The following is a 27,526-nucleotide window of genomic DNA, read 5'->3' on the forward strand; positions in this document are numbered from 1 at the left end:
AGCATCTTGTAAATTTCGCGGTGGCTCAGTATGCCGAAAGCACAGAGAGAATGTTTTCGGGCTATGCGGCTTGCCAAAACTTCTGCGCCTGGCTGTTTACCACAGCACAAGGGCTTCACCGCCGTGGCTCATAACATGAAAGGGTAAGATAAAAATACCATAGTTTGCATGCTTTAGTTTTCATGGCTGTTTTTTTTTCAATATTATTCATAATTTTTTTTTACTTACAGGTTCGACGGTCAGTTCGTGATGGCCTGGCTCCTGGAGCAAGGCACAGCGCCGGAGGTGATCCCTAACGGGTCTATGATCATGAGTGTAAGACACCCTAGTCTGAACATTCGAGTCATCCTCGTTAATAGTCATAGACTCGTTAAATTTTCTACCGATGGCGTTGGCCAAATTGCCAGGATGCTTCGGTCTCAGCGAGCTGGAAAAGGGATACTTTCCCCATCTTTTCAACTCGCGAGAAAACCAAAATTATGTCGGACCGCTGCCTGAGCCCGGTACAGCCCGGATACCATGAGCACTTCAGCACGACAAGCATTTCTGTCCTGGCATGAAGCACACAAGGGGGACGTGTTTAACTTTCAAGATGAGATGCTGGCCTATTGCAGGTATATTTTTTTTCTTCTTGTTTTATTTTTATTTTATTTTATTTTATTTCGTATTTTAACATTTTTTCTTTTAATAGATCGGACGTGGACATTCTTCGCCGTTGCTGCCTGGAGTTTCGAGCCCAGTTTTTGGATGTGGCGAATGTGGATTTTTCTCATTTTCTTATACAATAATAATCATATTTACAGTTCATTAAATCGTTCTTATTTTTGTCTTTTCAGATACGTGACCATTGCGTCAGCAATGTATCGTAGCAATGGCAACGTATCGGAGTGGCCACATTCAACCCGACACGATTGCCATGGTGCCTACACACGGCTACATCAACTCAACGAATTACAGCCCTGATTCGATCCGATGGTTGGACTTTGTTGCTGCTTCGGAAGGCCTACATGCCTTCAACATGCGTTGAACGGTTCCGGAGAGCACAGAGTCGCCGGAATCTCGGTAGACGGATTCTGCCAAGAAACACAAACCGTCTATCAGTTTCAGGTATGTAAAAACGTAATTATATTTCTATATGATTCTTTTTAATGATTTTACACTTTTAATGTTTAATTTACATGTGGAACACTATTAACATATTTGTATTTTAGGGCTGCTTCTTCCACGGGTGTAGTTCGTGTTACGATGGTGATATCATACATCCACTGAAAGGGGTTTCCATGGCAACGTTAAGAGAAAAGACAGAAGAGACGACAAGAAAGCTTCGTACCCAGGGTTTCCACATCATCGAAATGTGGGAGCATGAGTTTCAAAGAGAGAAGGAGGAAAATTCAGATCTCCAAGCTTTCCTGGAGCAACACCATCGTTGGGATCGACTCAATCCTCGCGAGTCGTTTTTTTGGAGGAAGGATCAATGCCCTCAAATTGTTCCACGAGGGAGACGCAAAATATGTGGATTTTACCTCACTCTATCCCTGGGTTCGTACCTTTTATTATTTCAAAAATGTTTACTTAAACTTTTCTAAATTTTCTGTATATTTTTATGATTATTATGATGATGTGCTGAGATATTTTTATGATGTGCTTTTTCTGACTTTTTTTGTTTTCATTCACAGGTGAACAAGTATTGCGTCTACCCTGTGGGACATCCAACAATCATCACGGAAAGCTTTAGAGATGTGGAAGATTATTTTGGAATTATCCAATGCCGAGTGATTCCTCCACGGAATCTGTATCTTCCGGTACTGCCCTATCGGTGCCGGAAGAAGCTGATGTTCCCCCTGTGTCGGACTTGCGCCCTTCTTCAACTGCAGACTCCGTGTACCCACACAGACGACGAGCGAGCTCTTGTCGGAACGAACTGGCGAAAAAGAAAGGTTACCGCGTCACACATGTAAGTACTCAAAGATTATTTTAATCTTTATTTAGTTTCAGAGGTTACTTTTAAAAATTTTTTATAACTGACATTTATTTTTTATTTTCTAGATTTACGAAGTGTACCATTTCCAGGCTACTTCTCTGTTCAGATCATACATTGATCTGTTTCTGAAGATCAAGCAGGAAAGTAGCGGATGGCCTTCGGAGTGTGTGACAGAAGAAGCCAGACTGAAGTACATTCGCCAGTATGAAGAAAGAGAGGGCGTCAAGTTGGACGCTGGAAAGATTTCCAAGAACCCTGGGCGTCGACAAGTCGCCAAGTTGGCCCTGAACAGTTTCTGGGGCAGGTAAGATGATTTCTTTTGTACTTAATTTTTATAATTATTTTTAATTCGTTGTGATTATGATAGCTTTATTTCACTCAGATGGGGTATGAACGTGAACAAAGCCCAACTGACCTATGTCCACACGGTGCCAGACTTCAATAAGATGTTGGCGGATTCTACTAAAAAAGTAAGTTTCCTTACCGATTTTATTCATCTGTAAACTCAAAGAGTTTCAAACTGTTAACTTATGACTATTTTGAACTGTTATCTCATGACTCTTCTATATTTTAGATCAAAGATGTCTTTCTTCCCACTCCTGAGGTGGCTGCCATTTCCTGGGAATCTGCGAAGGAGTTTGTGCCGCAGGATGCCTCTACCAACATTTTCCTAGCGACCTTCACAACAGCTTGGGCTCGTTTCAAGCTGTATAGTGAAATGGAGAAGTTGGGTAGAGATGTCCTGTACCACGACACAGACTCCACATCTATGCCTCGAATGGCCGCAATGATCCCCCCTTGGGCAGATCCGTTTTATTTATCGGATAAGAAAAAATAATCTTTATTTATCGGATAAATAAAGAACTCTTTAAAACGGATCAGCCCAAGGGGGGATCATTGCGGCCATTCGAGGCATAGATGATGGAGTCTGTGTCGTGGTACCAACTTCTCCATTTCACTATACAACTATACAGAAACGAGCCCAAGCTGTTGTGAAGGTCGCTAGGAAAATGTTGGTAGAGGCATCCTGCGGCACAAACTCCTTCGCAGATTCCCAGGAAATAGCAGCCACCTCAGGCGTGGGAAGAAAGACATCTTTGATCTAAACTATAGAAGAGTCATGTAGTCATGTAGTCATAAGAAGAGTTCAAAATAGTCATAAGTTAACAGTTTGAAACTCTTTGAGTTTACAGATGAATAAAATCGGTAAGGAAACTTACTTTTTTAGTAGAATCCGCCAACATCTTATTGAAGTCTGGCACCGTGTGGACATAGGTCAGTTGGGCTTTGTTCATACCCATCTGAGTGAAATAAAGCTATCATAAATCACAACGAATTAAAAATATTTATAAAAATTAAGTACAAAAGAAATCATCTTACCTGCCCCAGATTACCTGCCCCAGAAACTGTTCAGGGCCAACTTGGCGACTTGTCGACGCCCAGGGTTCTTGGAAATCTTTCCAGCGTCCAACTTGACGCCCTCTCTTTCTTCATACTGGCGAATGTACTTCAGTCTGGCTTCTTCTGTCACACACTCCGAAGGCCATCCGCTACTTTCCTGCTTGATCTTCAGAAACAGATCAATGTATATGATCTGAACAGAGAAGTAGCCTGGAAATGGTACACTTCGTAAATCTAGAAAATAAAAAATAAATGTCAGTTATAAAAAATTTTTAAAAGTAACCTCTGAAACTAAATAAAGATTAAAATAATCTTTGAGTACTTACATGTGTGACGCGGTAACCTTTCTTTTTCGCCAGTTTGACTTCCTCCGTTACCCACGTTCCGACAAGAGCTCGCTCGTCGTCTGTGTGGGTACACGGAGTCTGCAGTTGAAGAAGGGCGCAAGTCCGACACAGGGGGAACATCAGCTTCTTCCGGCACCGATAGGGCAGTACCGGAAGATACAGATTCCGTGGAGGAATCACTCGGCATTGGATAATTCCAAAATAATCTTCCACATCTCTAAAGCTTTCCGTGATGATTGTTGGATGTCCCACAGGGTAGACGCAATACTTGTTCACCTGTGAATGAAAACAAAAAAAGTCAGAAAAAGCACATCATAAAAATATACAGAAAATTTAGAAAAGTTTAAGTAAACATTTTTGAAATAATAAAAGGTACGAACCCAGGGATAGAATGAGGTAAAATCCACATATTTTGCGTCTCCCTCGTGGAACAATTTGAGGGCATTGGTCCTTCCTCCAAAAAACGACTCGCGGATTGAGTCGATCCCAACGATGGTGTTGCTCCAGGAAAGCTTGGAGATCTGAATTTTCCTCCTTCTCTCTTTGAAACTCATGCTCCCACATTTCGATGATGTGGAAACCCTGGGTACGAAGCTTTCTTGTCGTCTCTTCTGTCTTTTCTCTTAACGTTGCCATGGAAACCCCTTTCAGTGGATGTATGATATCACCATCGTAACACGAACTACACCCGTGGAAGAAGCAGCCCTAAAATACAAATATGTTAATAGTGTTCCACATGTAAATTAAACATTAAAAGTGTAAAATCATTAAATCATATAGAAATATAATTTACTTTTTACATACCTGAAACTGATAGACGGTTTGTGTTTCTTGGCCGAATCCGTCTACCGAGATTCCGGCGACTCTGTGCTCTCCGGAACCGTTCAACGCATGTTGAATCTGTAGGCCTTCCGAAGCAGCAACAAAGTCCAACCATCGGATCGAATCAGGGCTGTAATTCGTTGAGTTGATGTAGCCGTGTGTAGGCACCATGGCAATCGTGTTGGGTTGAATGTGGCCACTCCGATACGTTGCCATACAGGCTGACGCAATGGTCACGTATCTGAACACAAAAATAAGAACGATTTAATGAACTGTAAATATGATTATTATTGTATAAGAAAATGAGAAAATGACTTACTGGAATGGATCCACATTCGCCACATCCAAAAACTGGGCTCGAAACTCCAGGCAGCAACGGCGAAGAATGTCCACGTCCGATCTATTAAAAGAAAAAATGTTAAAAATACGAAATATAAATAAAATAAAATAAAATAAAAATAAAACAAGAAGAAAAAAAATATACCTGCAATAGGCCAGCATCTCATCTTGAAAGTTAAACACGTCCCCCTTGTGTGCTTCATGCCAGGACAGAAATGCTTGTCGTGCTGAAGTGCTCATGGTATCCGGGCTGTACCGGGCTCAGGCAGCGGTCCGACATAATTTTGGTTTTCTCGCGAGTTGAAAAGATGGGGAAAGTATCCCTTTTCCAGCTCGCTGAGACCGAAGCATCCTGGCAATTTGGCCAACGCCATCGGTAGAAAATTTAACGAGTCTATGACTATTAACGAGGATGACTCGAATGTTCAGACTAGGGTGTCTTACACTCATGATCATAGACCCGTTAGGGATCACCTCCGGCGCTGTGCCTTGCTCCAGGAGCCAGGCCATCACGAACTGACCGTCGAACCTGTAAGTAAAAAAAAATTATGAATAATATTGAAAAAAAAACAGCCATGAAAACTAAAGCATGCAAACTATGGTATTTTTATCTTACCCTTTCATGTTATGAGCCACGGCGGTGAAGCCCTTGTGCTGTGGTAAACAGCCAGGCGCAGAAGTTTTGGCAAGCCGCATAGCCCGAAAACATTCTCTCTGTGCTTTCGGCATACTGAGCCACCGCGAAATTTACAAGATGCTCCCCCGAAGACTGGTCCGTTTCAAAGTCAAAAAAGATGAGCTTATCCTCGGACTTCTTCGGGGCAACACGTCGCAAATAGCAACGGTGCTCAGCAGCCACGACAAACTGGTTGCAAGAAGGGCATTTCGTGGTGCCACACCTATGCAGGTCCTTAGGGCAATCGCGTCTCCGAATCACTTGGCAGCATTCTCTGCACTGGTATACCTGTAACGACAATAATTTTTTTAACTCCAACATAACCATTTTAAACATAACCATTTCGAAAAAATTACATGATAATTAACTTTGTTCATTAAGATACATTTTCAAAAAACACTTACCCTGTCGCAGAGTGAAAACTCTTGTTTTCCAGTCAGGGCTTTGTGTGCTTCAAAGCAGGCATCGGAGCGGCAGAGACGGTCGCAATCCTGACATCGTTGGGGCACGCCTGGAATACAGTCGGTCCTCAAACATATGGGGCAGGCGTTGGCACATCGGTGGTTTTCCGGATGTTCATAGGCCTTTTCACAGGACGTGCAGTAATGGTCGCTACCGAAAAATCCTTTCAGGGATTTGATGACGTCATAATGCACATCGTGAAGCCACAAATTGATCCGTTGTGCTCTCTCTTTCCCTTTATAGACCACCTAAAACATAGACAAAAAAGTTTTCTCTTAAATTCCAAAATAAAACCCTTTAGAAATCAGTTTTTAAATTTAATTACATACGTAAAGCGATCTAAAAATTCCTAATGCATTTAACATCGAAAGTAATTACTCGTACATGCATATATGTTAAAGTAAAACAAAAAAAAATTTTTCATCGTGAATTCATTTTTTATAGTTTAAAGTTTTAACATCTTAATGAATTGTGTGCATGCATAAAATTTAACGCAATCTAAAAAATTCGCCATGCATTCAGTTTTACAAGTTAAAGTTTTAACATTTAAATGATCAGAAATATATGCCTAAATGTTCACTTTTTGCTATATTTTTAACATAGGAACAAATTGCCTTTGTGCATACATGTAAATAAAATCTAAAAAGTTAAAGTATTCTAAAAATAAAAATTTTTAAAAGTGAAAGTTTTAACGAATTGCATACATAAAATAAGAAATTAATCTAACAATTTTAAGTAAACTAAAACCTAATTAATTTTTACAAGGTATATTTTTTAACATCGAAGCGAACTGCATGCATTGATGGATTCTATGCGTGAATATATGCATAAAATATAATCTTAAAAGTTAAAGTAGTCTAAAAATTCACTAGCCATTTTTATAAGGCATATTTTTAACGTCTAAAGAAATAGCATGCATAAAATATAAATTTTATGTTAAATGTAAAATTAATCTAAAAACTTTTCAAGTTATGTTTTTAGCATCTAAATAAATTTCATACATAAAAATAATCTAAAAAATGTAACACAATCTAGAAAATTTACTACGTATACAGTATTTCAAGTTATCTTTTTTTAACGTGGAAACGAATTGCTTACATGCATAAAATATAAAGTTAATCTAACAATTTAAAGTAATTTTAAAAATAAAGATTCACGTTATATTTTAAATTTCTAAATAAAAAACTTTTCTCTAAAAATAAATTCCAGAATCGAACAATTTAGAAAAAGAATACATTCAGTTTTGAACATTAATATTTTTTAAAAGTAATTTTAAAAAGTATTCATGTACCCAAATAAATTTTTATCATATAGCCACAAATTATAAAAGAACTAAAATCAAGTTACGATATGAAAACATATAGAAAAAATATTTGTAGGTATGAACATTTAAAAAACAGAAATATCTTGAGATAAAAATAATGACTTACTCTGTTCAAGTTTTCCGAAGAAAAGACGGCAATTTGGACGTGCAGGTGATCTTCAAATATGGCTATCTCCGCAAACGTGCAGGGGCCTAAAGGAACATTCGCAGCCATATGGAGCTCTCTTGCTCGCTTCACGAGGGCTGGTCGACGACGATCTTTCATGGCCTTAATAGCAGCTTTGTCCTCATTCAGATGTGCCAAAGCATACACAATTGCTTTAGCGCAACACAATCCTTCCTCATCGTAGGGTATGGACAAAATTGACTGTTTTCTCAGTCTGTCCAGGGAGATATTGATCACTTTCCTATTACCACCGGCGCCCACAGGTCGTCTGATGGTGATCACATCAACTGCAAATCCTGTGTCTAGCTCGATTTTATCTTTGGATTGTAGCACTTTCATGACAGCAGCCAAAATCTTTTCCACTGTGAGAGTCGAAACTGCCATTAAGGAAGTGCTGATAGGCTTATCCAACCCTTCAGCTTGAATGCAGAACCGGATGATGTCTGATGGGCTTAGATCAGCTGTTGTCCGGCGAATCAGCTGCTCGAACAACTCCCGGACGGTGTCAGGAATTCGAACCATCGGGACTCCTTGCACATTCAGAGGCAACCGTTCAATGTCCACACTGGCTCTGAAAGTAATTTCCTCGGCTTGATATTTATGGTTGCGTCGACGAGACTTTTCAGTAAGCACTATCGCCTCATCGAGCTGAAAAGTAAAAATAAAAATTAAGTTCTCGGTAATAATCAAACATTTTCAAAAAGACATTATGATAAAAGAAAAATACACACCGAACGTTCATTGGAACCAGCCATGTATACAGGCCCACGAGTTGACGAGGAAGAAGTCTAAAAATAAATAAAATAAAAATAAATACATTCATTTCTAGTACTAGAAAAAATATTCTAATCGAATCATAACGAAACTAAAATTTACCTCAAATCCGGAACCCACTTGATAATACAAGGGTAGATCCATAGCATTTTCCATAAAGATTTGATCCACTTCATCTATTAACTAGCAAAAGAAAAGTGAATACGTTAAAAATAAAATATTACGTAGAAAAATACATTCAGGAAATACGTGTAAAATAATTTAAACTTACATCGTCATCCGAATCGTGGAAAGGACAATCGGAATCCTCAAATAACACCTAACAATTAAAAAATTAGAATAAATAACACACTAAAAAAATTCGTTTTCAAAATATAGTAATTTAAAAAATCAGACACAGGCGAAAAATACTTACATTAGATGCAGAATAAACTCGCTTGGCAGACATCGTGTACAAGAAAACGAAATGGCGCAGGAAAAATGGCAGAGTCAAAATTACGTTCACTCAGCAAGAATCAGAGTAGAAATGATTGCAATCATCAAAGCGAGCGAATATAGACGATGTATAAGAAAGCAATACGCTGATTGGCTGAAATAAGATAGATATTGTTAGCGGAATGCTGATTGGTTGTTAAGATTGTATACGTTCGCCACGGCGGATGTAGAAAGCGTGAAGCGGTTTCGACAGGCTGCAACGTGAAAGAGGTGACGTTTGCTTGTTTCCCCCAGCCTAGTGACGTCATGGTGATTTTCGCTCCAAACGGAAAAATAACAGGTTTGATAACATGAAGGGCTTAGCCGAGCGGTAAAGCGCTAGACTCCCATCCCAGAGATAGCGAGTTCGAGTCTCAGCCGTGGAGTTATTTTTAAAATTCATTAGAAATGGATGAAAATATTATGGAGTCAATTAAAACTAATTAAAAATAATGACGGATTAAATAATTAAAAAGGATGATTCATAATTAAATAATGAAACATAATTAAAAAATAATGAATAAAAAGGATTAACTAACTAAAATAATAAAGGAAAAAATTGGTAAATAAGGAAAATAGTTGACGTCACGTGGTTTAAGCGACCATTGCCACAAACATAAAAAATAGTGTCGTTGCCACAAAAAATAAACAACTTTGAAAAGATCGTGTCCACAGAATCAAAACGAAAGTTTAATGATGTCATTCCAACACGTGATACAAGATGGCGCTGGTGTCGTCACTTCCGGAGAAATTCAAAATGGCGCAGGCCACGCCCCTTTCCTGTGACGTCACTTCCGCCGCCCGGTTACCCGCGCTTACTACTCATAGCAATTTATTTTAAAGATACCAATTTTTTCTTTCTGCAGAGGAACCTGATTTCTATCCTTGCATGGATGACAAATTCCTACTAATGTTTCTACGAAACAAGAAGCACGACGTCCAAAGAGCTTTCAAGGCATTGCGGAACTATTACATCTTCAAAGAGAGGTATTCACGAGTTTATACGGATTTTTTACCTTCAGAATTTAAAAACGTTATGGATGCGAACTGCTACTCGATGATGCCTCTTAGAGACGCAGGTGGTAGACTTGTGTCTATAATACGTCCAGGTATGAAATTCTGCTTCATTCATTTATTCTTTATGTTACTTAAATGCCATGTAGCGAATAAATGAAAATGTTTAATGAAAAAATTAGTATAAATAAAAACATTTGAAAATTTATCGTCGACTGCGGTTTCATTAGACTACTCCGAAGTTGTCCAACGAAGGTTGGACAAATCCCAACAGTACGTTGTTATTTACCTTTGTTTCTTAGAATACTCTGTCAGAAATCGAAGAATATCTCATTAACGAAATTACTATGCATGGGACTTCAAAGACTTAGATTCTTCGTTCCTTTCGCTGAGATGAGACACTTGTTCCGCAACCCCACTTCGTTTTTCTTCCTACAACCAATGGTAATTTTCAAAATTTTGCTTATTTGTGTTGATTTTTGCACTGACTACACAAAATTATTTACCTCATATATGATGTTTAAATAGCATTTACAAAAGTACTAAAATGAAAATTTGAAATTTTCGCGATAATTAAGTCAGTATGAATTACACGCTCTTTTTACGGATAATAACCATTTTTATGGCAATACATCTTTAGACAATTTGGTTAATTTCTTGATTTCATCAGAAAAACTGTTTTTGATTGCAGCAAATGTATGCATAACTTCTTCGATCTCAGCATAATTCTGGAATTCTTCCGCCATAATATTGTTATTTTGGAAATCGAAGCATATGATAATAGAAAGAGAGCTGAAATGAAGAAAGACTGTTATGAAGCATTTAAAACTTAGCTCGTGGATTAAAACTTTAATTGATTTTAAAATAAAAAAGGCGAAAGCAGACATTATAGTGTCTGGACTATTGCCCACCTTTTATTATTTCTGAGTATCCAGAGTTAAATTTTTTAAAAATGTTATAAGAAGATGATCCGTTCAAGTAATGCATTAAGCAAAGCTTAATAAAAATCATCATCCTGTGACGGGGTCAAACACTATGCGGCATTACAAAACAAAATAGCTAAAAGAAATATCATTATGTTTAAAAACATAACACATCAGTCATATTTGCCAATTAATTCTCTACTTTATAATTTTCAGCTTACTATTTCTTATTTAAATATCCTTGTATTAATAAATTGCTAATCTGCTAAATTTTAATGATTTAAGTGATTTTTTAATGATTTGTCTACTGCTAATTTGCTATTTTTTAATTTTTTTAAAATTTTTATTTATTTGCTAAAGAAATTAAAACAGTCTGTTACTTTAAATTGTAAGTTTACCAAGATAAATAATATTCCCCTTTACAGGTCAATGCCTAGACAAAGGAGTTACTATAGAAAATATATTTTCTGCAATTCTGATAGTTGGTACACTCGCTTACAGAATGGAAGCATCCTCTGTGTGCGGTTGTGTGACCATTATCGACCTTAAAGGATTTAGTGCTCAGCAGTTTTACTCGCTTGTGTCGCCAAAATTTATAATTTTCATATTTAACTGCCTAAAAGTGAGTACAAAAATATACTTTATACTTTAATTACTAAAAGCTAATTATATAACTACTTATTATATAAATAATGCATCCGAACAACAGTTACGGAACTCGCCTGAGAGTTAACTTCTTTCGAAACATTTTCAGTTAATTATATATTTCTAGATTTTTACTTTTAAATTGAAAATAACTGATGTATTTTGAAATCATGAAAAGAAGCATTATTATAAATTATTATAGGAGATTAAATATATAGATGCATAAGTGATATTTGCTACCAAAGCATATTGAAATTTGTATTTTATTTTACGAAGCTGTTTTTCCTTTTTAATTAAAAAATGGAAAGTTCACGGTATGGTTTGTATAACAATAAATTGACAAGTACGTCAATGACGTTTTTATATATTCTAACTCACCTAGAATTATAAAAATGTATTAATGATTTAAGTGTACTGTTCTGATATCGCCCAAAGCTGACGATCTGGCGAAAAATTCGGAGCCTAATAATAATCGTCAAAATCTTTACGACTTAAGCTGAAGGAAAAACCCAAGGGGGGGGACAACATAATAGACGTTAGTAAAATTAGAAATTTGTAATACAAATTAAACAATTTGCCAAAAAACAAGGGAAACAAAATAGATTAGCGAAATTATAAAACAATGGATTAAATGAGATCCCTGTATTAAATATCGCAAGTATCATTTACAGTAACGCTGATAACGTGAGATATAGTATTGTTTATTCAAATGTTTGTTTCTATTTTGCCTATATTCTTTTTATTTTATTTTGAACTGTTGCATTTGTCCTTTCTTTTTCTTTGGTTTTTCGCTTCTCTTTTATTTTGCATGCTATTATGTTCATATACGAGATATCTCCTTTTCACACTGAATATTTTTAATTGCCGTACAACCGGGATAGTGCTTAGCGATGCTGACTGCCGTACCGAAGGGTCCAGGTTCGAATCCCGGAGACGTCGTGGATTTTTTTGTAAATGTATAGTGTCTGTGCGGCAAGAAGGCACTCTAAATATGCGGCAAGCCGAAATTCCACTCGAGAGGCCTGTAGTAGGGGAAGAGGGGAAGGAGACTTCGGATTCATTTCCCCGGGATGCTCTCCATCAAAATTGGGGGCAGAGCCAGTACCTCTTACGTACAAAGCCAAGGCTCTAGGGTTGCTTGAACGCTCTGACGTCACGACAGTCGTCTCTTCACTTTGTCAACACCTGCCTCGTGCTCTGGTAGTGTAGTGAATCGACTTTTGTTTGAAAGTGTAGTACGCTGTAGTTGAATATTTTACATTTGCGAATTATTTTATTTTTTTTACTATGCCACACAAATGCTGTGTTGCAACATGCAAAGGAAACTACAAGAATGTCCCGAAAGTGGCCGTATTTAGTTTTCCTGCGGAAGAAGAGCTCAAAAAGAAATGGATTTGGAATTGCAAACGACAAGATGGATTCCAGCCTACCAAACATTCAAAGGTAAACATGCATTCCATTTTTAAATTAGAAAATTCCTGAAAGATTAATGCTATTGAAATATAAGTGACTTGAAAATGTTAAACAAAAATTCCAACTGCAAGGGAAATAACATACTAAAATTCTATCGCATTCAACCAAAGCAAATAAAACGAACTTTTATATTATCGTTTCATTGCTTTCTATACAAGAATGGTTATGTATTTATTTAATAGGCTGAAATTCCTTTTGTACACATTATGAATGAGAATTATTAATGAACTCTTTAATTAATTTTTATTTCCCCAGGACCATCGAGATTTTTTAACATGTACATTGGTCAGTGATTCATTAATCTTGCAGGAATTTTCCTTTATGTAATACAGAGCTTATGTTGAATTTTAAAGTGATTATAAAATAAATCCTTTTCTCAACAAGTATTCAATATAAAAACCACCTATCTTATAATGTTCATTTAAATTTTGATTAATTAGATAAGCATACAAAATGTATCAATATTAAACGTGTATCAATATTAAAATGTATCAATATTAAATGTATCAATATTAAGACGTTAATTTAACGTTGTTTTAGATTTAAATATCTAACTGTTTGGTATATTATTAATTGCTCTGATTTAGATTAATTCCCATTATACCTTATTATTTTTTCTTTTTACAGTTGAATGTATGCAATACCCTATTATATTCTAGGAGCATTTGAGAATGCATGTTGCTCATAGATCATGTAAACAGGAAATTAATGCTAACGATGCAATGTTCTAAATTTTACTAATTGAAAAAAACCGTTAAAAAAATTAAGAATTATAAGTAAAAGAAAACAAACATATAAATTGAATAGTGTTTCACCTTAGTTATTTTAATTTCTGGACTAGGTTACTGGGTGTTAAAATAACCTGCTAAGTAAAATTTTCACATATTGTAAGCTTACTAGTTTTCACTGTGCATGGTAGCATAAATCCTGATTAGCTTATTAAAGTGTTCCATACACAAATATATGGATGCTGCGCATGTCAGCGGCCATATTGGTTGTGGTTTTGTGTGCTCCGTTAAAAGTGCAAAAATCTTGGTAATTATACCATTTGTGTTTGTGAAACTGTGATTCTTCCATGGATTACTAGTTCCGGTTGCGATATTTGTGGTGTTTCTCTGCGAAGAAGGGAAATCTCCGAGGATAGGAAGACTTTTAAAATTGTTGCTGTCCGCCGCCCTCATTTGCATATCCTGAGTAAGCATTGTCTCTCAAGGTTTTTATATACTGTGCTAATAACTTTTGAGTATAAAATAGGATTTTATATCTGTTTCTCTACCTATTTTTTGAAAATTGTGATTTTGGTACATGTATGAAAAATGTTATATGCATTTGTAATTCTGAGTAAGCGTTAGGCTTAGTGTGGCGGATATATGTTGACACCACGAATTTGGTGCACCGTCCACAAAAGTCTTTCTGCCCATCGAGTAGGGGAGGTCGAAAACTTTGGTGCAAAGTTAAGTCTTTCTGCCCGTTGGTCAATTTTAATTTCCGTCAGATAATTTAAATTTCTGCTTAAAAAATTATTTTGGAACCATTTAAAACACAAAGTGAGATGGTTCGTCCAAAAAATAAAGAGCCTAAGGGGCAACGCCCCGACAATGAGACGCAGTCGGCCAGTGCTCCAATAATAGATAAGACACAGAAACAGAGCAGTACACGACAGCTAGATGTTGATATAACTTTGGTAGATGCCAGTACAGAGTATCAAGAGGCTTCAGAGTGCTATACTAATCTAATTGGATATTTAAATAGAGACGACATTTCCACAAAAGCAAACAAAAAGATACGAGGTTTCTTTGACCATATGTTAAGAATAGTCTCGAGGCAGAGTTACAAAATTGTCAATTTGGAAGGACAAATTGAACAAACTAAGAATATAGAGACATGCATCCAAGGAATAGTCGCCACTCAAAAGCTGTCTTTTGCAGAAGTTGCAAGATCTCGACGGCCATCCAGAAGTAGTTCTAGATCTAGACGATCACAATCAAGATCACGGCAAGAGACAGAACATGTATTACTAGTCTGTCCTAAGACTGAGGGTAGTACATCCGACAAGGTAAAGGAGAAGCTGGTGAAGTACATAGATCCAGGAAAACTCAAAGTAGGCGTCAAGAATATAAAGAGAGTCAACAAAGGAGGGCTCCTAGTAGAAGTTACAAAAAAGGAAGAACTGGCAATACTTGAAGAGGCCATAAATGAAAATCGGAAGCTGAAGGACGTAGTGGAGACGAAACATCCACAAAAAAGAAACCCCAGAATAATAGTCTACAATGTCAACGAGAACATTAATAAAGACGAGATAGTAAACTTCATTAAAATACAGAACACCGACCTAGCAGAAAGTGAAATAGAGATTCTGTTCGCCATGAAGGCCCGCTTTGGACAGCACTGGGTTCTATCTATAGACCCAGTAGCTTTCAAGATCCTTATGAAAACGAAGAAGTTGAACATACAATGGTCAAGATATAACGTAAGGGAGTTTATAAGGTTTCGCAATGTGTCAAATGCCTTGGGTATAACCACCCAGCGAAATATTGCAAGGAAGATAAAGTCTGTGCCGGATGCGGCTCCACACACCACGAGAAGACCAATTGTGACCAAAAAACAGTCAGCTGTGTCAACTGCACAAAGGTGAATAAACGATATAATACAGGCCTCGATGCCCAACATGATAGCCGAGATAAGAAATGCCCATGCTACCTAAAAGAGCTCGAAAGATTAAAACAACGAACAAATTATGGATAGTATCCAAATAATCCAGATTAATCTTAAGCACTCCAGGAGTGCAACAGAAAACTTAAAGATAAATTTTGAACAAAACGGCAAACTCAAAGTAGCATGTATCCAGGAACCGTACACAGTACAGAACAAACTGTACGGATTCCCCACAAAATATAGGAAGTTCTACTCTCGAACAGACGCAATAACTGCAGTGATTATAGCGGACTCAAATCTCCCAGTTCTGGAACTTTTCAGCTCTCCGGAGATTATAGCGCTTGCAATAGGCAGTGACTCAAGATTTATACTAATCACGGTATACTGTCCTCCATCGCGAGATATTGCACCAATCCTGACAACCCTAGAAAGGTTTATGCAGGACAATAACAACATGACTACAATAATTACCGGAGATTTCAATACCAAAAGTCCCCTATGGGGCTCACATAATACGGACACACGAGGCCTCAAAGTATGCGAATTCATTGCCAGCACTGGACTATCGATAGTCAATGAAATAGGGGATTCGCCAACCTTCGCAGGAGTAAGTGGTAACAGCTGGATTGACCTCACACTTATCATAAGTAGAGACAGAATCCGGATCGATAATTGGAAGGTAACGGACGAAGCAAACAATAGCGATCATAATAATATCTATTTTGACGTCTCCAGCATTCATTACCCAACATGGAGAAGATCGAAAATCAATGTACGACATACCGACTGGCTAAGTTTCAAAAGGTATGTCTCAAAATCTTTAGCAGACCCTAGAAATCTGACAACTATCGAAGAAATCGATAAATATGTAAGAGAAGTTACCACTAGTCTTCACGAGATCTATCAAAGAACAGTTCTCTCACATAACTCGAAACCAAGATCGCGCACCTGTCCATGGTGGACAAAAGATCTCACTATTCTCAGGAAAAAGTTCAGAGCAACAAGGAAAAGATTCCAAAAAACAACTGGAGAGGAAAGGACCCATAACAGGCTGCTTTACCAGAGGGTACGTGCGCAGTACCGGCAAAAGATGTATAAAGAAGAGAAAAAAGCATGGGACATGATATGGAACAAAATCACTGTTAGCTCTCCGTTCGGAACATACTTCGATCTAGCTAAAGGGAAGAGCATGGATCCATTACAGATAGGTTCAGTTCAAAAAGAAGATGGCACAATGACGAGCACAATTGAGGATACAATTAGAGAAATCATGAGGTTCCATTTTCCAGAAGACGACCCCAACGAGGACTCTACATACCATGCAGATATTCGTTCCCAATCAACCGAGATTCCAAACTCGGAAGACGATCAGCCGTTCACACTCGAAGAAATGCAACGTACGATAAACTCAACACGCCGAGGTAAAGCTCCTGGGATGGATGGCCTCACGATTGAAACCATTGAAGAGCTTAGGCTCGCGGACGACAAACAAATTCTAGCACTCTTTAACAAGTGCCTTGAATTAGGTTATTTTCCAAAGGAATGGAAAAACGCAGAGCTAGTATTGTTCCAGAAAGAGGGAAAACCAAAGTCCATGCCCAGTTCTTACAGACCTATCTGCTTACTCTCAGCGTGGGGCAAGGTCCTTGACAAGATGCTTACGCAGAGATTAACATATTACCTGGTCAAAAACAAACTACTAAACCCCGCCCAATTCGGGTTTACTAAAGGGCGGAGCACCACCGACGCCCTCAACCGTGTTCAAGACATCATCTTAAATAACAGACAAAATAACCTCCATACGTGTATAATATCGCTTGACGTAGCTTCCGCATTCAATAAACTATGGTGGCCAGCGCTCAAAACAAAACTAAAAGACCTGCGATGTCCAAAGAATCTTTACCAACTGATCGCAAGCTACCTCACAGAACGTCAAGTGACCTACAAAAGAGACGGCTTAAATATCACGATGAATTACCACAAAGGAGCCCCACAGGGGTCTAATATCGGACCCATCTTGTGGAACATAATTGCAGACTCAGCTCTGAACATCAACTTTGGAGACAATGCCAAGATACAAGCTTACGCCGACGATATTATACTCATAATAGACGGAGGCAATAGGACAACAATAGAGCGTAAAGCAGACGCAGCACTCAAATTGCTTGCAAAATGGAGTCAAGACAACAAACTGTGTTTCAGTATTGAAAAGACACAGATGATAGTCTTTCCAAAAAGTTCAAAAATAGACGCGAATCCACCACGCATAAAGTGGGAAGGGCATCCACTGCGACGCCAGAATACCATTAAATACCTCGGATTCACGCTTGATAAGAAGCTCACGTGGGTATCACATCTTACGGAAGTCCGAGATAAGACGCATCGAATCATCAATAAACTAAACAGGATAATCACAGACAAGTGGAGCCAAAAGGGGCGCCTGTTAAAACATCTATACCTTAATGCAATTGAACGCATGATCCTCTACGGCTGCCCAGTCTGGATGAATGGCACAGCAAGAATATGTCAAAAACTACATCAAATACAGCGAGTAATCCTGTTAAAAATCACCAGTGCGTATAGCACCACATCAACCGCAGCACTTCAAGTCTTAGCTGGCACGCTCCCACTCGACCTAAAAGCAGAATTAGAAAGATCAATCTATCGACTTCTACATTACAAAGAGGACCTTCACACTAAAAAAGATTTACATCTATCATATGCCAGCATAGAAAGCTTCCAAGATTCCCCTAACTTACACCCAGGAGATCTACCCATCCTTTCCTGGTGCAAATCGCCACCCTCAGGACAGCAAAGAGAGATTTTTTTCTGACGGTTCAAAAATTTCAGGACGAGTAGGGGCAGCGTTCACGGTCTTTTCGCACAATGAAGAAATTTATCAAGCACAATTCCGTCTCAGCTATCATGCTTCAGTCTTCCAAGCCGAGTCCCTAGCACTCAAAGAAGCAGCACTATGGTTAGGTATACAACCAGCAGCTCACACTTCATTCTTCACAGATAGCATGAGCGTTCTGAATGCGCTGAATTCCTTTCCTCCAAAACATCCGCACACGGCAGCACTTAGAGAGATCTTCTTGACGTTAGGCTCTTCCATACCTTTAAAGATCAACTGGATAAAAGGACATACCGGGCAGAAAGGCAACGAACGAGCGGATGAACTAGCTAAGACTGCAGCTCTCAAACCAGAAATTGACAAGGAAGTTCCGCTTTCCGCAGAAGTTGCAAAAACGCTCCTCAAGACAGCATTTCAAGAGACATGGTCATCACGATGGCAGGAAGAAGAGACAGGAAGATTTACTTACAATATCTTCCCAATACCTTCTCTCAAGAGGTTGAAATGCAACCGACTCTTCTTCCAAGCCTGTACCAACCACGCGAAATTCCCAGCGTATTACAGACGTTTCCTCAGACGGGACGTCAACTGTTCTTGCGGTTTTCGCGGGGAAGACGCGACGCACTTCATTACCTGCTCTCCTGCCCTCTGACAGAGCACCTTCGACAGCAGTTCTTTCCTTCCGACTACATCACATATCCTGTGAATAGACTGTTCACGGACTATTACTGCAACAAGGGCATCTTAGAGATAATGAAGCAAGTGAATGAAAATAATTATATCCAAGAAACTACAGATTAAAGTAAAATGTAGAAAGGCGGCCTAACCGTCAGATTGCTAGCAATGAATAGGATAACTTCCTAACCCTGTAGTGCCATTAACTCAGTTTGGCGGAACAGGTTAAGTAAAGTGACCATATATACACAAATATATATGAGTTTCTTATACCAATAACGCCTAACTTGTTCCTGGCATTAAGTTTTTATCTAAAAGCACTTACTGGTGTTTGATTTATTTGTAGTTGTTGCAGCCGAATGTAAAAATGTTTTATTGTATTAATAAATTATGTAGATTAAAAAAATTTTGAAAAAGTAAAGAAAATCAAGTGGAATATAAGCAATCTAAAAATGAGCAATCCACAGCAATATATTGTCAAACACATGACACATGATTGTGAAATTTTCACTCAAAACTCACATAATAGCCTAAAACATTTGATTTCTGCAAGTGAACTCTTAAATATACAAATTCTTGTTTTTCTCTTTTTTATTTCATTACTTTAGCACTTATACTTCTCTTAATAATAAAAAAAAAGAAGCAATGTTGTTTAGTGATTTATGTTTTATGTTCTTAAGTATAAACATACATATGTATACAAGTGAATTTGTACTTCTGGTTGTGAGCATGTCAGTTCTCAAAATGTTCAGCAAAGAGCCAGTAAATTTATATCCGAATGCCAGGAGTGAATGCGGATTGCTTTATCCATCAAATTGATGATTAATCATATTCTTTACATAACTGTATTATTAACATTTTGATTGTACTTCAATAACCAAGTGTTGCCTTCAAATAACTGAAGAGAAAAATATTTAGGATGTAGCAATTATATGTTACTTGATCTGCGCATTTGGCATATGACAAACAACTAACATGTGCTAATTGTTTACACTTTCAAAACTTTGCTAAAGCATCCATGGCTCTTTTTAGCTCAAAAGGGTTTTAAATTTTGTTTTGGGATTTTGCCGTTTAAAGTGGATTAAATGGCTGTATCCCATTTCCAATTATTGCCACCAAATATTATCGCTTTGTATTATTTTTAAAGAAATTAAATAACGAAGAATCTACATGTAGCAACACTGTTTGAAATAAAATATTTTCATCTCCAACACATGAGATTATTGCCATTTGGGAACGTAAGACTTTTTTTCTGATTTTGCTATTGAATTGAATTTTATATGGCCTAAATGCAAAGAACGTGATATTTAATAAAGTTTATAAGAAAAACAGGAAAAGAAAATTTAACATTGATATAATGAATAAGAAAAGAGTGAAAAAAATAGAAAAATGTATGCTAACATTTAACACTACATCGGGAATCCTAAACATATCCTGCTGTTAAGCTTTTAAAAAATTTGTGGTTGTGTTGTTGAACTGTATGTCGTGCAAATGCAAATGCAAAAAAAAAAAAAAAAAAAACTATGCTTAATAATAATGCTAAGAAAAAAGAAAAAAAAACTTTAGCAGAAGTGAATGCAGACTGGTAGACTGCGAGGTCAGCGAGAGTGTAAAAAACCCTGATAAACTCTTGCTTGGGTCCACCAGCAGCTGAGCGGCAAAGTCGCTGAACACTGGTCATTCAGTTCGGGGTTTTCCCCAAATGTATACAAGCCAAATTCCTTTAAAGTGTTCTCCACGAAGGCATCCCTTCTCTTAGGCAGCTAGCCCTTGAGTGCTTTTCCATGATTAAATAAAATAAAACCCTTCTGAGTGACTTTTTTTTTTTTTCCCCTCCTAGTTGGTAATCTTTAGCATACACATTATACGCTTAGATTAGATTAGACTTATAAGGTCTATGCATGTGTTTAAAAGGATGGCAAAATGTTTACCATTTTATAATCTTTTTTAACTTTAATGCGTGTTTATTTATTTATTCTTTGTTGTATTGAAAGGTGTGTGAACTTCACTTCAAACAACATGATGTTCTGAGACAAACTGAATTCTTTGATGAAAAAACTGGAAAGAAGGTAATTGTACCACTTTCATATCCTCGTTTAAAAAATGGAGCAATTCCAAGTCTGTTTCTTGATGGTCCGAGTCATCTTAGCTCCAGTGTTTCATCAAGGGAATAACCAGAGCTTAAAAGACTTTAAAGAGAAAGAGATGCACTTGCAACAGCAGTAGCCTGTAGATTAGCTGAAAAGGAAGCGTATGAAAGAAAACATATGTTTTATAACTTAGCTGAACTAAAAATTTGTCTTGATACTCTGATGTTACCAAATAACTGGATAGTTATACATACACAGGCCCATTCATACCATGATTCTTAATATTTCTAATGACAATAATCCAAGAATTCTAAAATCGCTAATTATTGATTGTAATTTGAATATATCTGTAGCCATTAGAAATGTACCAATTAAATCATTGAAGCAAGACCTAATCCCATCAAAAATTAATAACCTTAAAGATCTTTTAAGTATTTTAGAGAGCGTAGACTTATTTGTTTCTAATGCTTCATCTGAAGACAATATTCAACATTACTTACAAATTGTAAGTGAATTGATGGCGAACTTAAAAGAGGGAATTCCACATAAAAGCAATGAAATAAATTTTCTCCTTGAGTAAATATCAAACTTTAACTCTGAAAAACAACAATATAGGTATCCCGCATTTTTTAATGTTTTCTACTTTACTTCACACGATTTCACCACACGCATATATTTTTATTCGAAATTCGGAAAATATTATTATGCCACATCCACAGACCATGCAGAAAATTTTTTCAGATTTTAATAAACATCCAATAAATGAACAATTCAACCAAAAATTCCTAAGTTACATAAAATTTAAATTTCAAGAATTATCAGAAAAAGATCTGCCTGTTATTTTAATGACTGATGAAATCCACCTAAATCAAGCATTTGATTATAAATGTGGTAATTTGTGTGGAATGGCATATAATTTAAAAAATGCTGCATCTAGTGCATGTTTCATGATTCGTAGCCTGTTATCTGTTTATAAGGATGTTATACATATTTTGCCAGTGAAAACACTTAGGGCAGATAACTTGCATATTTATATTAAAAAAAATTGTAGTGGGATTAGAAAATATTGGGTTTAAAATTATTGCTGTTGTCACCGACAATAATTAAATTAATAAAAAGGCTATGCCTCTGTTTTCAGAACCACCTAAAGTTAGTATCGTTTATCGAAATCCTGTTGACAAATCTAGGCCATTGTTTTTTATTATTGATACAGTGCATATTTTAAAATGTATTAGAAATAACTGGGTAAATCAAAAAAATAATAATCAGAGTATGTTTTTTTCAAGTTTTAATGATGCTTCACATTTTGAAACTGCATCTTTTTCTTGTATTAAAAAATTACATGAATTTGAAACTGGTAAATTATTAAAGTATGCTTATGGTCTGACAATAAAAGCTCTCTACCCAACTAACTTAGAAAAACAAAGTGTAAAACTTGCATTGCAGATTTTTAATGATAATGTTGTTGAAGCATTGTTTTCTTTTGGGCAGCAGAAAGAAATACACTCATGTCCATAAATTAAGGATAATGCAAAATCAGGCAAAGGAAGAGTTAGAAGCAAAACAAATTTGACTTAATGTTTGATATTATTAAAAAAATTAGCGATTTTTTCTCCGTGGAGCAAATTACAAAAAAAAAAAAAAAAAAAAAAAAAAAAAAAAAAAAAAAAAAAACCTATTTACAAAAAAACAATATTACATGGTTGGTATCATTGTTAATACATTGTATGTCTCCCGGACGATGCAATACAGTCCGTACAACGCCTAGGCATGCTGAGTATCAAATTATCGGTCTGATCTTGGGGGATATTACACCCCTCAAAAAGCAATGCTCTCCGAAGTTCCGGTAGACATGTTGGAGGAGGTTGACGGGCTGCAACTCGTCGGCCAAGCATATCCCACACGTACTCTACTGGATTCAAGTCCGGTGAGAATGCTGGCCAGTCCATACGGGTGATATCCTCCGAAGTTTGAATTTTAAAAGTTTCTGCTGATTATCCTGATAAAAAATTCCAGTAAGTGCATATCAATTATACAACTTCATATTTATCATTTGCTAAAAAATTCTTAGATAAGTTACAATTAAATGATTTTTAGGAACAAAAATTTACTAGTTACAAGAAAATTATATATGTATATATTAAACACAAGGGATGTTACAGACATTAAATGATAAGAATGAAACTTGAGAATTTTGAATTCCAAACAAGTGTAAAGTTTGTTGAATTTTTGCAATTTTCTTTTTTTGTTATTGAGAAAGATGCTATTACATATTTTTCAAAAATAGGAATCTAAATGAAAAAGCTTAAATGTATGGAATTTTTTGCGCCTATATTGAAATTTAACACTGAATAAATACCAATATATGCTCAAAAATAGTATTTTACATATTGCTCAAAAATAGTATTTTTCATATTGCTCAAAAATAGTATTCAAATCATACTCCAGGTTTATTATATGTTACAAAATTCAATCCTACAGTGAAGTGAACAAGATCAAAACCGGAAAATTACTAAACAAATATGTGTAAATAGCAAATGTTGTTAAAAACTGATATTGCAAAAATAAAACATGATTAATAAATTTAGGATTAGGGATTTTTAGTTTTAATCAACTGTTAACTTGTCATTATTCATTATTGTTGCCTTTTTATTAAGGAAGAGGATATTTAGTAAAATATATATTCAAAAAACAAACCAGCAACAGCCAGATCTTAAACATGTATTTTATTACCACCATCTGAAGTATGTTAAATCAATTTCTGTTCTATTATTTTAAGTGTAAAATTATTTAAGAAAAGTTAAAATACGTATTTGAAATTAGGAAATGCAGTCTATGAAGGGCAAATCGGATATACATATTTATTTATTTAAAACCAAATGATATAAGCCTTTTGCAAGGGGGGACTACGTTTCATTTTCTCTCGTCTTAAGGGAATAACAGCGATAAGTGGCTTCATGTGGCAACCATTCTGTCTGTAGATAAGGACGACTTTAGTGACGTAGTGTGAGCCGTGCCGTGGCTTTGTATGTAGGAGGTACTGGCAGAGTCGACCAAAGTCGTACTGCCACCTGTATGGTTCTCTTGCGAAAGAGAGGCGCAGTCTCGCACTCCTTATCACAATAAATTTGGTGGGCTTGTTCCGATGTTACTATCAGACCAATAAGATAAGTCACAACAACAACATATTTTTAATTTGTACGTAAACTACCGCGATTATTTTTAAAATTATTAATTTTAATAAGAGAAATTCTGCTTAACTAAACACTGGAATTATAGAAATAACGCAGCAGTTGTTAAAATATTGCCTATGGAAACTTAGTTGGAAAGTCGGCGTTTGTCGAATTATCACGAAATTTGGAATCCTTTGAGTCGAATTATCAAAAAGATTGGAATCCAGTGTAAATTCTATTTTGTGCGCTTTGAAATAGGTATCATTTAAGGCAAAAAGTAATTAAGGACTATCAAGATGAATGTCTATACCTAACAGAGTACAGAAATTTCTTCGAAACGATTATGGGTGGATGCAGATTCGTACAGCTGCCCCAAAATAATGAGAACTTAATATCATATCTATTTAGACTTTCTAAAAGGAGATTTGGCCCACCAGCGGCCGAGAGGTAAAGTTGCTGAAAGCTGGTAATTCGATCCATGGTTCGAATCCCGACAAACGGGCTGGCTGCTTGTTATCGTGTTTTTCTTCATGTGTAACCTGTATAAGAGCTAGTTCCTTTAGAAACTGCTTCATGAAAGTATCCCTTCCCTTAGCCTGATAGCCTCGTGTGCTTTGTTATAATCAAATCAACCAAACGAAACCAAAGGAAACTTTGAGTACAAATATGGGAAAATTAATAAACAAACAAACGGCTCTCTTTCTGTATAATAGTCGAGAAGCTTATTAATCGACCAGAGCTGTGGATTCGGAGTCGGAGTCATGAAGTCGGAATCGGAGTCGGGCAGATTTTGGGGTAAAAGGAGTCGGAGCTGGAGTCGCTAAAAACAGGTCGACTCCGACTATTTTATTGACATATTAATAAATGCAATATCGTTATGTTTTCTGTTATGACATACATAATTCATTATAGTTCTTACGTAATAATATGCTGTAACGTCAGTTCTTAATTAGACACAATAAATGACATGAAAATCGCCTGATTTTCTCAAGGTTACATTTCGTTTGGCACAATTCTTTGGGAATTTTGAGTTGGGCTTTCTGTCCTACTACATAATATTTAATTAATACATAACACAAAAATAACATGCTTTGGTGTATTCTACACTTAATTATAATACAATATTTAGAACAAAAGAATTTATTTGATTATCTGTATTTCCTTCAAAATGTTTATGATCAAGTACTTTTTAATAAAACTCAATGGAAGTAATTTCGTTGAGTAGAATTGAAGTGTAAATTCATCACTTTTAAGTTCAAAAAATGAAAAGTATTAAATTCATTATGAATACTTTGCTTAAAATTTATACTTTGAATTCTACAGTAGAATTCCGCATATAAGTACACGCCTACGGATTCATAATGGATTTAATGCACACAGAACAGTTGATAGCTCGATAACATTTATTTTTCCAAAATAAACACTTTGCAATTTGCAACTTTTCACAAACGTAGTTTTACAGCTCTTCTTAGTACCACAGAGCACCAAAAGCAATTGAACTTCAAACAACAAAAAATCCTAAACACAACGTAATGCGAAGCGCTTCTAAAAGGCGAAGCTCTCACGGAGAACTCTCAGAACTCGGAACTGAGCTTTGAACTAAACAACTGAGAAATTAGACACTTTGATATTGATGTAGTTATAGAGAGCTTCTGAAATAAGTCCGCATGGGGTAATGAGGGAACTTGACTGAATCCCAATGGGAGAACAATGAGGTTAGAGAAAAGGAAGTTTAAAAGTCATTTGATCAATTACTTAGTCCCTTTAAAGCTTGCTAGGGAGACGTAGAAACTGGTAATGGCCTAGAAGTTGATCGAGGAGGGGGTGCCATCTGTCGACTAAAGGGGAGATTATAAGATGAGTAGTAAATCCTAATGAATCCAGCACCGGTGTCACATGCGGCAAGGCAACGAATAAAGAGCACGATTGTAATGCGAGGAATTCGTACCTGGGAGAGAAGTTGCATACATTCGTAGTCAGCTATCTTGAAAAAATAATCAGTACTTGAAAATGACAGCACTTCAGAAAGGAAATACATACTTTGACATACAGGGTGCAATAAGAAAAGTAAAAAATAAAATAATGCATTAGAGCGAATGCATAACGGTCGTAAAGGTGTCGTGCCCTCAGCATAAGAGCAGACGATCAAATCTGAACAGCTTACGTGAGTACGGAGAGAGCTGTAGAGAAGCATTGCAGTAAAACTTTAAAAATTCCTATCTGAAGTTTGAATTTCAAGAAAAATATAAATGATGTCTCAGAATTCTTGAAAAGTATAGATGAATCAGTAGAAAGTGATGAAGGGTTAAAAAAAAGTTGAATTTCATGAAAATGTCTCTCTTGGGACGGCTGGATTCCGAACCGTTGATCTTTGCTTTCGCAGCATATGATGCGGTGCCTACCTATACAGTCGAATCCGGTTAATTGGACCACTGGATAATAGGACCAGGCGCTTTTTCGGACCGAATCCTAAAGAACCGAAACAAATCCTATGTTGTACATAAGCCTAATATTATTCACTTATTGGGACCAAAATTCTGTTTAATCGAACCAAAAGACGTGAGAGCGAATAAGAAACAGAAGCCACAAGTCGGCCGCGTGCAGAGGATGTACAGGTAGTCCGCGACATATGGGAGGATCTGTAACTGCGCTCCTCAGAAGAATGCTTTATGAAAGGCCAGGAATTCCTTAAAGTGTATGACAAGAACAAAACCAGTGGGAGGGGAACACGTGCACCATTTTCTTTGACCTTTCTTAAAACAGAGCCACTAGTAGCCGCCAGCGAGGTTATTGGTACCACTGCGTCTCCGATTTTCGAGGAAATGAAAGATAGAGTGTCCGGCTTCACTTGATAGGAATTCCCGCCTGTCAACCATGATTAAAGTTTACACGAGAAAGCTATCATTTCACCACCCTTTTGGGATGATTTTAGTGTCAAAGCTTTGAATAGCGAGCATTTTATGTCCCTCTTGACATCAACATCTTAACCCCGAAACACCAATGTTTCCTCAGACCACTTTAGTCAGTGAACTGTGCGTGTGTCTTGTCTTCCCTGCCAAAATGCCACGACGGGACGTGACGTTAGCTGAAAAAATTGGTTTTCTGGGTAAGATCAAGCAACAACCACGACACACTAGTCAGCGTCCGTTGGTAAAAATTACCGCATTGGCAAAGACTGCAATTTCGCGCTTGATAAAACAAGAGAATGAGTTGCCAGAAGAATGGGCACAATCTGAAGGACGAGGAGGAACTTCCAAA

The 27,526-nt window shown here is 36.7% G+C and overlaps 2 protein-coding genes and 1 long non-coding RNA gene across 4 annotated transcripts in view; all 3 read left to right on the forward strand.

Annotated features, from left to right (window-relative positions):
• Window positions 1–27,526, forward strand: part of LOC146999235 (alpha-tocopherol transfer protein-like) — a 61,282-nt gene that overhangs the window by 26,885 nt on the left and 6,871 nt on the right. Inside the window, exons 1-3 of one of the 2 annotated variants that reach the window (XM_085820293.1) lie at window positions 8,780–8,997; window positions 9,633–9,875; window positions 11,129–11,325. In XM_085820293.1, the coding sequence (XP_085676419.1) occupies window positions 9,656–9,875; window positions 11,129–11,325 (417 nt within the window). In that variant the 5' untranslated portion in view covers window positions 8,780–8,997; window positions 9,633–9,655. Of the gene's footprint in view, window positions 1–8,779; window positions 8,998–9,632; window positions 9,876–11,128; window positions 11,326–27,526 lie in introns of those variants that run through there. The other variant, XM_085820285.1, reaches the window with a different exon arrangement.
• On the forward strand, window positions 1,347–1,908 carry LOC146999236 (uncharacterized). Its single transcript, XR_015042041.1, has 2 exons — window positions 1,347–1,539; window positions 1,677–1,908. It is a non-coding gene; the product is annotated as an uncharacterized LOC146999236 (long non-coding RNA).
• Window positions 1,766–2,819, forward strand: LOC146999237 (uncharacterized). Its single transcript, XM_085812133.1, has 4 exons — window positions 1,766–1,954; window positions 2,047–2,285; window positions 2,364–2,451; window positions 2,556–2,819. Exons 1-4 carry the CDS (start codon window positions 1,766–1,768, stop codon window positions 2,817–2,819), a joined length of 780 nt encoding a protein of 259 aa, XP_085668259.1.

Source organism: Stegodyphus dumicola, chromosome 1 (assembly GCF_044657685.1).
Source record: "Stegodyphus dumicola isolate Sdum_Otavi_A_Nest chromosome 1, ASM4465768v1".
In the NCBI taxonomy this organism is placed as follows: Eukaryota; Metazoa; Arthropoda; class Arachnida; order Araneae; family Eresidae; genus Stegodyphus; species Stegodyphus dumicola.